At 35.9% G+C, this 14,934-nt stretch overlaps 1 protein-coding gene across 1 annotated transcript in view; it reads left to right on the plus strand.

Annotated features, from left to right (window-relative positions):
• Positions 1-2,568: 2,568 nt before the first annotated feature.
• The window catches only part of LOC121425407 (G-protein coupled receptor GRL101-like), a 30,767-nt gene continuing 18,401 nt past the window's right edge, over positions 2,569-14,934 (plus strand). The window contains exons 1-4 of the mRNA XM_041621452.1: positions 2,569-2,665; positions 5,770-5,900; positions 12,943-13,162; positions 14,681-14,809. Coding sequence (XP_041477386.1) covers positions 2,617-2,665; positions 5,770-5,900; positions 12,943-13,162; positions 14,681-14,809 — 529 coding nt within the window. The 5' untranslated portion in view covers positions 2,569-2,616. The remainder of the gene's footprint in view (positions 2,666-5,769; positions 5,901-12,942; positions 13,163-14,680; positions 14,810-14,934) is intronic.

Genomic DNA, 14,934 nt, shown 5'->3' on the forward strand with positions numbered 1-14,934 from the left:
ATTTTGGACCTGACCTTACTTCCTGCATTCTGTCTCTCTTTCACACGCACACCCATGCACACACACACACTCACGCGCGCGCACACCTTACACACTCTCTCTCTCACATACACACCCTAACCCTCACCCAATCTCTCACTCAAACTTTCTTTCTCTCTTTTTTTTCTTTGTATCTGAGTTGTTCTCTCTTTGTGTCTCTTCCTCTCTCCCTCTCCATCTGACCTCCTCTCCGCTGATTCTTTTGTTTTCTATTGGTCACCTCTCGCCTTCCTCCAGTGTGCCAGAATTATATTGATAATATAACTATAATGATAACTATATCATTTATAAGATTTATATCATAAGGGAAGTTCCCCCCCCCCCACCACCAAAAAAAAATACATGCCACTTGACAAAGATACGCATTAACTTGAAAGAAATGAACTCCTAACAAGATTGATATACAGAGTCGTTATATAGAATAAATAATCAATGGAAATCAGCAAAAAGGTTATTCGAATTCTTGAAAAATAATTTAAAAGGGTAATTAAAAGTTCGACAATGTAACCATTCTCATGATAAAACGACAAGAACAATTCTGCAAGGCGCATTTATTATTCTTAATAGCTCTCGTTGCTGTAAAAAAAACCCCAATCTACCCTGAGTGTTCTTTATACATTTCGTGTAATAGGGATGTCCTATATAGATGGTACTCAATTATATAATACAGTATTACATAAGACAAACAAAAAAGAATTGTTTGGTTGTCCTACACCAACAGACCCATTTATTTCATTTTTTTTTTGGGGGGGGTGGGGGTAACCGACCGATTTTTTTTCTTTTTGTTTTCTTCTAAATCAAGTATCGTCAAAACTTACGCCGATTAAAAGACAGTCACTGTCAGCGTACTCAAAACCCTGAAATGAAATACAGATCGATCTCGAAGCTTTAGGTCTGCCAACTTACCGTGAAAAGTGATATGCTCTCTTTAAACGACAACCAAATATTTTTTTTTTGCATTTAAACCCCGGTTTTCGCATTTACTACGGTGAAACTCTTTCCAACGCATCGATTCCTTTGAAATGCAATCAAAATCACATTGGAGCGCTGAGAGGCTTTTGTCGAAAGATGGTCGACAGGGACAGCAGATCATCCAAAGATTTGCACCGGACGAACAATTGCAAATATTTATGTCGTTGTCCAGAGTCAAGAGATTCCGGTGGTGTACCGGCCCACTCTCCATTGTTATTTGACGTGCATTTTCAATGTTTTTATGCGGTTCTAGAAAATACTTTGACAAAGAAATCAATATATTGTATATAATAATTTATATGTTAATCAGCACATTATACTAAATATGCTTACAATGACAATTACATTGGTTAAGCTGAAAACTAGCGTCATAAATGAATTCCTCGTCATAGAAAAAAACATGAGAAGGGCTGTAATATCTATGTTTATACATAGATATTTCTAATTAGATCATTATTTTTCTGTGTAATTCATGTTTTATTGATCCTTTTCATCAAAATATACATAACAAAACATTCATGAAATAGTGGATCACATATAAAAGTTAAGATGACATCGGCATATGAAATAACATGTCTAATATACAAAAACAGTATAAAATAAATAAAGCATATATGTTTGTTTACAAGAACGAAAAAGATCAGGCACTTGGCCTATAAAAAAATAAACATAACAAAAACAGCCTTCTGCTTGATTGGCTCATTAGCTCATTATGCTAATTATACGCTGATTGCGATAATTGCATTACTTAAATATAAAAACTATAACAATTGATTTCTTGTCACAGGAACCCTTTGAAAAATTGTATAATTTATGTTTTCAGTCTTTCTGATTTAAGATAAGTAGCATATTACATTTTGTTTAGATAGATGATTATGCTAATTAGGCTAATTAATAAAAATTATCATGGTTGCCAAGGTGGCAACCAAGCTAAATTTACTTCAAAACCCCTAGACTTAACAATTTTTCCAGGTCTTGTATAAAAGGCCTATGAGACAGTCTACTGGACTATATATTGTTTAACTCCTCCTCTTTCATCTTTCCCATAATCTTAATTCCTATTTCATTGAGGAATCGATCATTTATATTGGGATATTTTTGTCTAATTGCCTCCAAAATCAAAGTAAGAAACAAATTTCAAGACATTTCCGAATAAAAAGAACGAACAGGACAATAGAGTATGATAGACCCTATGATTTATTCAACTATGCTCTGACGTAAACCGTAGGTATCATCCAATCACAACAGACCAGGTAGTGATAGGTCGCTATAATACTGCAGTCACATTTTCCCTATTTGGTGGTCGTACAGCGAGTCGAAAATAGCCGTTTGAACATTTTTTCTTTACCAGCTACACATAAATGGTAATAGATAAATGGTAATAGCTTTCGACTCGCCGTCGGTAGCCGTAAAGGAAATATGACCGAGCTATAATTGGCATGGTATATAAACCTTTACTCTCATACGATAAGCCAAGTTGGCAGTGTTTCAAGCACGATTAAAACACGACTTCTTTGCCCAGTTGGCTCACCGGTTCTTTTTCCGCTATCATTGTGGTTCTTGATTGTGAGGAGCAGAAAGAAAAACAAATATATTTAATGAGGAATGGAATCGGTGTATAGTCTTTTCGTCGTGTTCTTTTTATCTGCATCAGGTAAGAAAGAGTTGTCTCCTTACATCCCGACATGAAATGTTTCATTTCATTGTTATTCTTTCCATTCACATTTAAATTCATTAATGAGCTAAGATCAAGGGAAAAGGCGGTTTCAGGTAGGGGCAAATACGGCACCTGTCACCCTACCTACAACAAATGACTTCTTAGTGGAAAATTTCTTATATGCAGACCTTTTTCTTGTCATTTTTTTTCTCTCAACAATGACTCCCCCCCCCCCCGCACGTTTTGAAAATGCCTGACTGCCCTTATTAATGGGATCCGTTATATTATTTCAATACCACAATAGCTCAATTTGATTTTGCAGGTTATCAAAAGTTGACATTAAATAAAAATGAATGTTTTATTTTGAAACATAGGTGCTGATTTTCGGCAAACTTTGTTTGTGCACACTTTGGTTCTTAACAGAAATACTGATAAAAGATTTGACAAAAAGTAATGTTTGTCAGTGGAGTAAATCCATGCACCAAATAAGCTTTGATTTCTCATGCCTCACTTTGTTTATTTGTATAAACATGGCAAAGAGGTTGTTGTATACATCACTAATTGTAATGCCACATCTTAATTGTGTCTGTTCACAACCCTAGAATCCTATATTCCAATCCTATCCTTTATACGCATTCAGTTGATGCAGAAAGTGTCAATTAAAATGTTCAATAATTCTGCGAATATGTTTCTGCATTTTTGTTCTACTTGTATATATATTTCACAATATATTTTGTTTTAACTTTTTTATTCAATGTGACAAAAGTGGGTACTCGTTTCACTCCTCCAGCATGTGCATCGGACGGCCGATTGTACCTAATGAATATTTCATTCCAGGCTTTAAATTGTGACATAATGATCTGTAATGCCAATATAATTTATTTTCTCAACTCTGTACTATCAGGGATAATAATGTATTATGTGTATTTTGTCATCTCTGACCATGCGTACGCCAATGTGGATTTCACGGGCGTAAATACAGGGGATCGGGGATATATCACCCTTGACTTTTCGTTAGAGGGGGTGGCCAGTGTAGTCATCCCCCAAATCGTTTTTCCGTCGGACATCATAATATATATTGTGAATCATAATGAAAATTATAATGATAATATTGAAATTGATATTGATATCATATAATAATAATTCAATAAGCGGGACTAAAGTGATTGCCCCCCCCCCCCCCTTATTGGTGGCGCAACAAATATAAAGGGGAGAAAATGGGGAAAGGAGGAGAGAAAAAAGAAGAGATAAAATAAGAAGATGAAGACAATTGAATATAATAACATGGTAAGAGAAATACGTAGAAAATATATTCTTCCATATCATATGAAATTTTTGGCTCGCTCTCCGCGCTCACATAATTTAATAAGGAAGATATCCATAATGTTCATCATAACTAAATGAGTTCATTATGCCCCGTTTCTAAGTCTAAAAGGAGAAAGAATACAGCTCGCGCTTCGCGCTCGTATTGTTTGTCGAGTAACACAGATTGTTCCATACTGAAAATGTGATTAAAATCTTCAGTTTCAAATCGGAATATCAACAATTTTCACCTCACGCTAGTCGCATATTATTTTGAAAGAAACCCATTATTTTGAATGTTACAAATATGAATGGAGTGTCCCGTTGTAAACAACAAAAAAATCAGATTGATTATAAAGCGAAAAATCACTGTTAGGATCACCCCTTCAGAGACCCCAATAAAAACAGCTCATAGCGGCCGAGCGGGTTAAATGCGGATTAAATCATTTTTCCACCCTCCCCTTATTGTTGAAAGCTGTATCTGCCCCTGACAGTAGTAATACTACTATAGAAGTAATGATTATCATAACATTAATAATAACAATCATAGTAGTCATGCATGTAGTATAGTTATAAAAATCATCATAGAAATAATAATTAAAGTATTTATAGGTGCAGATCGGAGAGTTCGCGGGGGGATTTGAAATCCCCGAGCAGATTTTTTTGTGGCGAGTGACGCATCAAGCATAGATCCTATCCATTTGCGGATCGAGCTTTTGCTTATGTGGGAGGGAGCTCGAGAATTGTTCATTCGTTTGTATATCTCCTGCAGGGGCCGATCCAGCTTTCGTCAATCGGGGAGGAGCAATATTTTTACCCATATTTTTCTCCGATCGGCAGCTCAAAGTTGATCTTCTTTGAAGGGGTAGTTCTAACAGTCACTTCTCAGCTTTATAATTTTTACATCAATATGTAGCAATCTCAATAGCCCTATTTAAGCGAGAAGTGCGAGCTATAATTTTTTTTCATGTCTTTTGTACAGAAAATGGAATATTCTGAGCGATGTTTTTGATCATGTACAAGATGCGTATGTAACTAGATACTGCGAGCGCGAAGCTGGAGCAGAATGATCGAAAAAGGACCTGTAACTGTAGTTAACCATGAGGACGATCAATTTTTTAACAATTAAATTTTTTAAATGATATGTAGACCTAAAAAATAAACATTCCGCTCTACCGACTGTGCTATAAAAACGAAAAAATAAACGAAGCGGCTATGAGACCAACTGGTTATTAGACGGGATGGTAATTAGACGAAATGGTTATTGGAATATGTTGATAGTTGACTAACTAATGGTAGACGAAATTATATCATATCATGCGATAATGGGGGAAAAGTAGACGAAATGGCAATAAACCGATAAATATCCATACAAATAGTAATCCTAATTTCCAAATATAATTCTCTTTCTCGTGTCTCAAGATTCTTAGTGAAAGCATATTTTATATCTTATCTGTAGCTCGAGTCCTGAAGAAAATACCGCTGCGACATTATGCGTTGCGACATGACTATGCGTTAGAAAAACTACGACATTATGCGTCGGACGTATGGCAAGCCGTCTTATCATTTAATCCTATTTCTTGATATCAAGAAATGAATTCTTATTCTTGATATCCAGAATTTGATTTTTTGATATTAAGAATAACCATTGCTTAACTACACAAAACCATTTCTTGATATCAAGAATTCGATTTCTTGATATCAAGAAATGAAATATTGATATCAATGAATTCTTGATATCAAGAATTGAATTCTTGATATCATTTTTCCAACATTAATTCATCCGTCTCTCTTCTCAGGTTCGTTTGGCATAAACACCTGCAACAATGATGGCGCCTATATCACTACACTAGTATCACCCGACCATCCGGGGAACTATCCTGCTGACACCCAGATGGAGTGGACAGTTGTGACCGAGCCTGATCAGACAGTAAGCCCGAGAATAAGTAGTTGTGTTTGGTCCTGACCTGCGATCCCGGGGCAGTACAGAGGCCTATGGGAAAGGGTCGCCCCCCCCCCCCCATCCACCACTATAGAAAGTACCAAAAATCATCGGGGAAAATGCGCACCTTCGTCCCATTAATGTTCGCACGCACATCCACACATACCTGTATAACAGAATAATGTGAGCAATGATGACCATTGCAGAAATATACCTTTCTATTTAATCCTTATTACCGTGTTCACACGGTGTCACGGTCCTTGGAAGCGGGGTGCTGGGGGTGCTGAAGGACTCCCCAAATTTTGCTTGAGGGTGTTGCGTGTATTATTCTCCATAGGCAGCATCCACTGGAATTTTGTTATGATTGGTGTTGAAAAATGGAGAACTGTAACCAAAACGACCTATATTATGTAGTGAAACCTTTTTTTCTTCTTTTTCTTCTTTGGCTTGTCAAATTTCTCGGAACCCAAATAACCCTCATTTTGTAATGAAACTTTTTTTTTGCTCATCAAATGTACTTCAGAGCCCCTACTTAAAAAATTGTTTGTAACATGGCCCTGCACGCTGCCCTGCACTGTAAAAACTGTGGTGTTAAAACTGACACCAATTGGTGTTAATAGAGGACCATATCCTGAGGTGTTAAAATTACACCCTAGAGATTAAACATAACACCAAAGAGTGTAAATGTCCCGGGGGGGCCACTTCCATTCACGAGTGGATACCATGCGCGACCATGGGGTCTCAAAAAGCACCCTAAACACGTAATTTCCATATTCTGAAAATGCACCCCTTAACAAGTATTGGCGTGTGAAACCCTACCCTTGACAAGTATTGGAAACAAAACGATACTCTTGGCAAATATTCCCTGAAATGAACCCCTAAACAAGTACAGGAATGTTTTATTGTTACGGGTCCTTTGGTTGTCGGCTTTACCTTATTTGGTTTAGTACGACCCAACCTTCTACACCGCGCGCAAATAGGACTCTAAACACGTAGTGTTGGGGCAAAAAGGACATCCTTTATAAAACATTTTAATTTTGTTTTATCATCCCCGCAAATTCTACCCTAAACACGTAAATTTCCTAGCGAAATAGATACCCTTTTTTCATTATTTTTGTGTTTTTGACACCCTTTTCACGTTACGTACGTAACGTGCCCTATCGTGAAAAGGACATCCTTTTTACGTGTTTTTTTGGTCGCGCATGGTATCCACTCGTCAATGTAAGTGGCCCCCCCGGGTAAATGTAACAACAAAATACTGTAATAACACCTATAGGTGTAAAACTAACACCACCAATTTAACACCGATGTAAAATAACTGGTGTGGTCCTCTATGTACACCGGTTAACACCACAGTTTTTGCTGTGAGCGAGCCGGGGCAGCGTGTAAACACGGTTATATGCCAACCAAATAAATCAAACGCGTGGAATGTGGATTCATCGTGATAGAATGAACTGAACGACAAAGAAAATTAATCTTAAAACATAAAAACGAGGGACAACGTGAGACATTAGAATTTCAAAATTTCATTGGCAATTACTTTGCATGCATATTGTGTGAAACCTAATTTATTGGTGTGACCACAGTCCTGCGATTCCGAAATAAGCGTAGCAAAATTATATTGCTGGACAGTTATTGTCAGTACTGGTATTCGCATCAAATGCACTGAGGCTCTTGATCACGGAGTTCTGTCAGAAATAAGTAGGGGAAGGCAGGGTAAGTTGTGACACTTTTTGCATTTTGCATGTTAGACTTGATGTGACTAATAATATTGTAGAAATAAGTACCGAGCCTTTAGATTTGATTCTTGGGAAATATTTTCACCTATATATAACTTTCTACCCCCACACTGAAAGTCATTGTGACGTCTGAAAAAAAAGATGTCAAATGGCTCAATTTGCCCCATCTGTGGGGTAAATTGTGCCACCTTCTGGGGTAAGTTGAGCCACAAAAACTATGAACAAAATGTATGCGGGAAGAAACAGCATGTCAAATTTTTATTTAAAGTCTTTTCACTTGCTAATTCTCTATAAATACTAACATCCTCTAAAAGTAAAAGAATTGCCATGTTAATTTGCTCCTTTCTGCCTGCATATCAATGGCTTTTTAAGTTTTTTATCATCATACATTACTATAAGAATTACTATGGCTCAACTTGCCCCATGTTGGCTGGCTCAACCGAACTTCATGCGATATTTTCACATCCACACATTTCTTATGCATCCATCATGTAAAAGACTATGACAAGAATGAGAATCCATACCTGGACTAACAACATTGTTCTTATTTCTTTATTACATTTAAAGACGTGTGCGGGTAAAAAAAACATATTTATTTCACACCCTTTTTAAAAAAACTTTTCGGCCGCAATTTGTATTTTTCCCTCTAAAAAAATAACTGTTTGTTTGAAAGTTGAAAATAATGTGGTGGGGTTAAGGGTTATGTAATGGGTCATCAATACATGACACCACCACAATGTCTGACTCATTCATTATTGGCCTGCATGGGGGTGGTGGCTCAATTTGCCCCTATATATGCTCAACTTACCCCGCCTTCCCCTACTTATGGTTGGTGTTTCATACAACTGTTCATAAGTTACGAGCGACTTTACGAACGACTGGTGATTCCTTCTTGTGGTAAATATAATACACACGATATTTTCATTGGTGTTGTTTTATTTCCTAAGAATGGGTCAACCTGTGCTCCGTTTTTCTTTAAAATAGTGAAACATGTTTTCAAAAAGGCTTTGCAAATAGTCATTAAAAATGTAGGATTTTCAGATTTATATGAGGTTTCACGCGAGCAATATGCCCATGTACACCCTAATGTGTAATACAAAAAGCTTTTTCAAGGTAGGTAGGAACTTAAGCATTGTTTTATCACAAAACTTTTTTTTCGTAAAGAATCATTTTCCCAAGTTACCGAATAATTACTTTATTTGGGGTATTTAAAATAAACCCATGTTTTTGTGCTAGCTTAAGGAAGGATATATTCATTCACAATGAACTATAAAAATGGCAATTCAATTCATGATTACTACATCAGATATTATAAGTTGCTACACTTCACGCGCTCCAGAATTGTTTCCTATACCTTTTCTGTTTTCTTAAAATCAAATTATCCGCGCGGGGGGGTGTATCTCTAATGCCAACTTTAGTCTCGATTAAAGGTCATTTCTAAGCTTTCTAAATCTTTCAATTTCGAAATCAGAAAAATATATATTCCCACAGTGAATAAATAATGTTGAATAATAATTCTGTAAGTAAAAATCATAGATATTTTTCAAAAAAAAATGGCCTTTGAAAACTATGATTTCAAATATTATCTGATGATCTAAATAAATGAGGATTGTTATAGAACTACACGAACGGGATATTTTCCATAAGCTTTTTGGTTTGATGCAAAATAATTAATTAAAAAAGTGATTGGAAAAACGATTTAACCGTTTTTAGGTAATGCATACCTTCATAGATTTATCTGACTTTGGAGGAGGAAATATCATGGTAGGCCTATAAATTATGATCTAAATTAAGAAGGGAAATCCCGATCTTGACGTTTACACAGTGAGAAAAACATCCTTTCTAAGGAAGGGGGCATGTGATCGCATGCAATACTTACCAAAATAATGCTACACCTTTATATGAAATATATCTACCGCAACGCCCTGGGTAAAACCCAATATGAATAAGAGTGCCAAGCATGCGACATATTTATTATTAACTAAAAACGTATTATAATATGATAAATGTGCAACATTTATATAGCGCTTAATACAAATGTTTCCTAACGCTGCATACTATTACCCGGCTTTGCCACGGCTACCCTGATTGGGCGCTCGAGCATTCAAGGAATTCCTTCCTATCGATGATCTGGGTGGAGAGTGGCAAATGTAGATAAACGCCTTGCCAACGGACGCGAGTGCTGCGGTGGGAATTGAATCCCGGACCTTGCGATGCAATGTCTGGAGACTTATCCACTGAGTCGCAACACCTCTCCATAATGATCATGGTGATTTATTACAGGTGGGTGTTTCATAAAGCTGTTCGTAAGTTAAGGGCGACTTTAAGAACGATTGACGAACCTTTCTTACGCGCTAAGGAGAGGATACCGTAGACCATTGTAATACGGGGCAAATATAACCGAGGCTCCTATTAATAGCAGAAAGAATACGAGGACAAGCTTTTTACAGAGCATGCGCATTTCATCGATCCACATGCTGTTCGAGTGTAAGCAAACTTTCTGCACCAAAATAATTGTTTTTAGTAGGAAAGTGATATCTCACCATACATAATGTTTTTCTTCTGGACAAATATGTAATTCAGCTATAGCTGCCATTTTTATATGTTTAGAATGTATGTTCCTAGGCCTGTATCTGACCAACATTTCAACGACGAATACCCATGATAAGATGGGAGGGGGGAAATATTTCCAAATGTGGCCACCCCCCCCCCCCCCCGGGGGGGGGGCAAATGTAAAACCATGTTACTATTGCCTCTGGCACTTTATGAACTGACAAAACTAAAGCTCAGAAAAGAGAACTGCATAACTTGAAACGTATTTATTTGTTTACAAGGAAAGGGTAGCGTTAAAAGCTACCGTATATACGTTTAGAAAAAAGAGTCTACATAACTTTCAACATATATCTGTTAAATTTGTTTTTTTTTGTTACAATACAAAACATGAAGTTTGTCTAATAAAGTTTGCGTATTATTTGTTAAATTATAATCAGAAACTTCCCTGTTTTTTGTGCTCATTTCTATTTTTCATAATCTTTATCACTTTACTAGAAAAGAATACGTTAAATACACGAAAAGAGTGTACTATTATTGGTTCTTAGGCCAAAATTGTAAATCGTAATAAAGGCTAATTGGAAATAAAACCACAGCACAGAGTAGCCTCGTCGATATCAAAGATAAAACACGAGAACGTTTTGTCAATTATAATGCTTTGTTCACAAGGAAAACGACAATCTTTTTCTACACTGTAAACAAATTAGTAGTTAACATTTAATGAATATAAGTAGAATTCATTGTTTTTAATTATTTCTCGATTTTTTTCCAGTAGATTTAACTTTCCTTTTAATTTACTTGATTAACTTGATTTATTTGGGTTTACGAGAATTCACGTATTGCTAGCTTGCTTCGATTATGTAAATTTTAGTTCAAAGAGGCAAAGATAATTATTACCTATAAAATCATGTAGAATGAACTTATATTTTTCAATTAACGCCTTAAATAGCACCTGAATACTCATTAAGAGCAAAAAAAATATTAAGAATTTTTAATTGATTTCATATCTATTTGTGTTTGAAATTGGTTTGGATTAGGGTGTGCAAAATATTGTATTCTTTTGTTGAATCAAAGATAGAGCAACATGAAATAGTAACTCTTTAGAAAATTTCCGATTTCTTTTTAGGTTTTCGGAAAATTTTAATATTATTCTCACTGTTTTATTTGTTAGGATGAACCGGTCGCGTATCATAGAAAAAAAAACGTCCGGCGAATGATGAAAAGCTTTACTTTTGATAATTTATAAGACATGTCTTAGTTTATCATAGACATAACCATTGTTATTACATATCAAATAATATTATGCAGTGCTTTGCACTTTTCCTCCTCATCTTGTGTTTATTAACGGCCTTACTTCTCAAATCTTGAAATGTAAGGCCTTATCTCCTGAAAATATTAAAGTGAATACATTTCTTGACATGACGATTTCAGTGATGGTTCTACTTAATTGAATTAATTTACTTGAGTAAAATGGATGCTAACAAAAATAAATCAATTTTACTGAAAATTGCAATACTTATAAATACTTGGAAAAATCAAGGCAATTTTTTGCCTCAATTTCATTGAGGAATTTCAAATAATTTGTTTATAGTTTATAAGCTCAGACATGAGAATTTAAATATAAACATAATTTAAATGAGTCACACATTGTCATATTTCATTATATATGGAGCTTGTGTTGTTTAAAAGTAAATGTTAAAAATCTTGCATCTGTCAAGTGCATAAACTTTGATAAAGAAACACAAAAATGTTACAATTTCAAGTGTTACAATTACCCCGTGTTGTGGGGCAAAATGATACTAGCTTCTAAATCATTTCTTTTAACTTAGTCCAAACATATTCATATGTCAAGCCAAGATATGCATCTTTCGTATAGTTTCAGCAGGTATTTAGCTTTAATGAAGGGATTAACTCGAATTTAGTAAATTTTGTTACAATTGTCCCCAGTCTTCCCTAATCATCAATGAACATATAATGGTGAATATCATTTACCACAACTAAGGATCACCATTCGTTCTTTAAGTCGCTCTTAACTTACGAACAATTATGAAACGGCCCTCGGTATATGTTTGAACGGTATGGTTTGTTTGAGTCCCTACTTAATAAACGGATGGTCTGGGCTGAAAATATGTATAGCTTAATAAATTGCGTAGAATTCACTAAGCAAAATGCCAAAAATTTCATCAAAATCGGATAACAAATAACAAAGTTATTAAATTTTAAAGTTTAGCAATATTTTGTGAAAACAGTCGTCATGAATATTCATTAGGTGGGCTGATGATGTCACATCTCCACTTGTTCTTTTGTATTTTACTACATGAAATTAGGTTTATTCAAAGTTTTTGAAAAATTGGATTGACAACTGAATAGTGCATTAGATATTTTTTGCTGCAATTTATGTCATTATAAGGGCGACATATGATTCACACAAGTATGAAATAATGAAAAAATATGGTTTTATCTAATAATATAAGAAAACGGAAAGTGGAGATGTGACATCATCAGCCCATCTAATGAATATTCATGACGAATGTTTTCACATAATAGTGCCAATCTTTAAACTTCAATAACTTTATTATTTGTTATCCGATTTTGATGAAATTTTCGGCATTTTGCTTACTGAATTCTACTCTATGTATCAAGCTATAAATATTTTCCAACCCGGACCATCCCTTTAGAATAGGAAATAAAATACCAACCTAACGAATACAATCTCGTCACTTCCATCATTTTGCGATCAGGTATTGATTGACGTCAAAATTCTGGAGGTTGAGTTTCCTTGGGATAGGGTGCATATTCGCCATACCACCTCCGAAGGGATAACTGCTACCAATCTCTCATTGGCCAGTAGTTCTGTGACGTCACTTATCCTCCCGGGAGGGTCCACAGTCGTGAGTCTGTGTACTGATTCCATGGAGCAGCGCCAGGGTTTTGCGATGGAGTTCACGTCATACAGTAATGGTAATATCTCGGGCATATTATGACGTCAAGGCTTGTATGTTTGGACGATTAAGAAAATCCTATTTATTTATTTCATATAACTGCATGCTTTCTTAATTATAGGGAAAGAAACGAAGTCAGAATGAAACACTTATTGATTAACTTTTAAAAAAAATGAAAATCCATATTTTATTGTTCGAAATAGACATGAAATGAAATGTTCCGAAAATTTGCTTTGCCTAATTGATCATGGGCCCGGCAGCCACTGTGCAGCGCCAGATCGACGAGGCACTATCCCTTTAATCGTTGAACGCCAAACAGGGTAGCAGCAACTCCCATCTTTTAACGTCTTTTGGTCTGACGCGGCCGAGGTTGAACCCCCGACCTCCCGGTTGCAGGGTGACCAGATTTCACAAAATGAAATACGGGACAATCAACAAAGCACGCTACATGACCGGATGGTCTTAACAAAAGTAGATCAACAAAGAAGGCTACAATGTTAGACTTGCGAATAAATATCAGAGAAAAACACAAAAGACCGGGGGAAAGGAGGAAGGAAGGGAAATATAGAAGAAAAGATAAAAGAAAGAGAGGGAGGAAAGAATAAAAAAAAATAAAGGAAAAAATGAAGAAAATGAGAGGAAGGGAGAAGAAAGCAAAGAAAAGTTTAAGGATAGAAAGATGAAGGAAATAAGAAAGTTAAAAAAGAAGCCGAAAGTAAGAGAAAGAAGGAAAGAAAGAAAAATGAATAGAGGGAGACAGATAAAGGACCAGGAAAGAAAGATAGGAAATGAAGAACAAAAAAGAGCAATCAGGATGGATAAAAGGATGAAGATCGAAAGAAAGAAACAACTATGAGAACTTATAGTAAACTTGTTCCTCTGATTACATCTCCAAATCAGTAATCTGATAATCCATAATATGATTATGAATATTTCCCGCCGATTTTGTGATTATTTTGGTGGAAAAAGTGTTTATCATGTGAGATTGTTTGCGCCATTGAGAATCTGCTCCGATCCTACATGCCTAGCTAGTAGCCTGTCACACACAGGCAGAAGGCCAGTTTGTTTGCGATGCATTAAGTTCAGAAAATTACCGCAGACCTGCCAAAATGTTTACAGGAGTTCTCGATTTTATTGTCTGCTTCGTCATAATTATTTTGGTTATTTGATGAAAATTTGTCACTTTTAAATGTATTGACTATATTTTGTTCAATATTCTGAAATACGGGACAAATCGGCGTCCCGGGAAGGTTTGTCGGGACGCCGAGACAAAGGAGCAAAATACGGGAAGATCCCGGGAAATACGGGACGTCTGGTCACCCTGCCCGGTTGTGAGACGGGCGCTCTACCAACTGAGCCAACACACCGGACAGGTGAAGATAATTTAGGTTTTATTACAGTTATCTACCACTGTCATTGTTATAGTGAAACGGATTTCAGGCCTATACATGTACTTTTACATGTTTTATATAGAAAATGATTATCAGGAAGGCATACCTTTACAGCTATTTAAAATTGTATATTGTTGTATCCAAAGAAACATCGTTGGTTGACGCTCTGGGAGATTATTTCTCATGTAACTCTAGTATTGAATACATCCGGGTCTCTGCAAGGTGTGATGGGATAGTTGACTGCCATGACTTCTCCGATGAAATTGGATGTGACGGTAAGACTGAAAGCATTTAAAGACATACATATTCATGCTGATGAAGAACATATAGATGATGACCCATATGTACCATGGTCCAACTTTGGACTTCAATTATTGGCAGCTGAAAGCTATTAGATGTT

This window comes from Lytechinus variegatus, chromosome 12, assembly GCF_018143015.1.
Source record: "Lytechinus variegatus isolate NC3 chromosome 12, Lvar_3.0, whole genome shotgun sequence".
NCBI lineage: Eukaryota > Metazoa > Echinodermata > Echinoidea > Temnopleuroida > Toxopneustidae > Lytechinus > Lytechinus variegatus.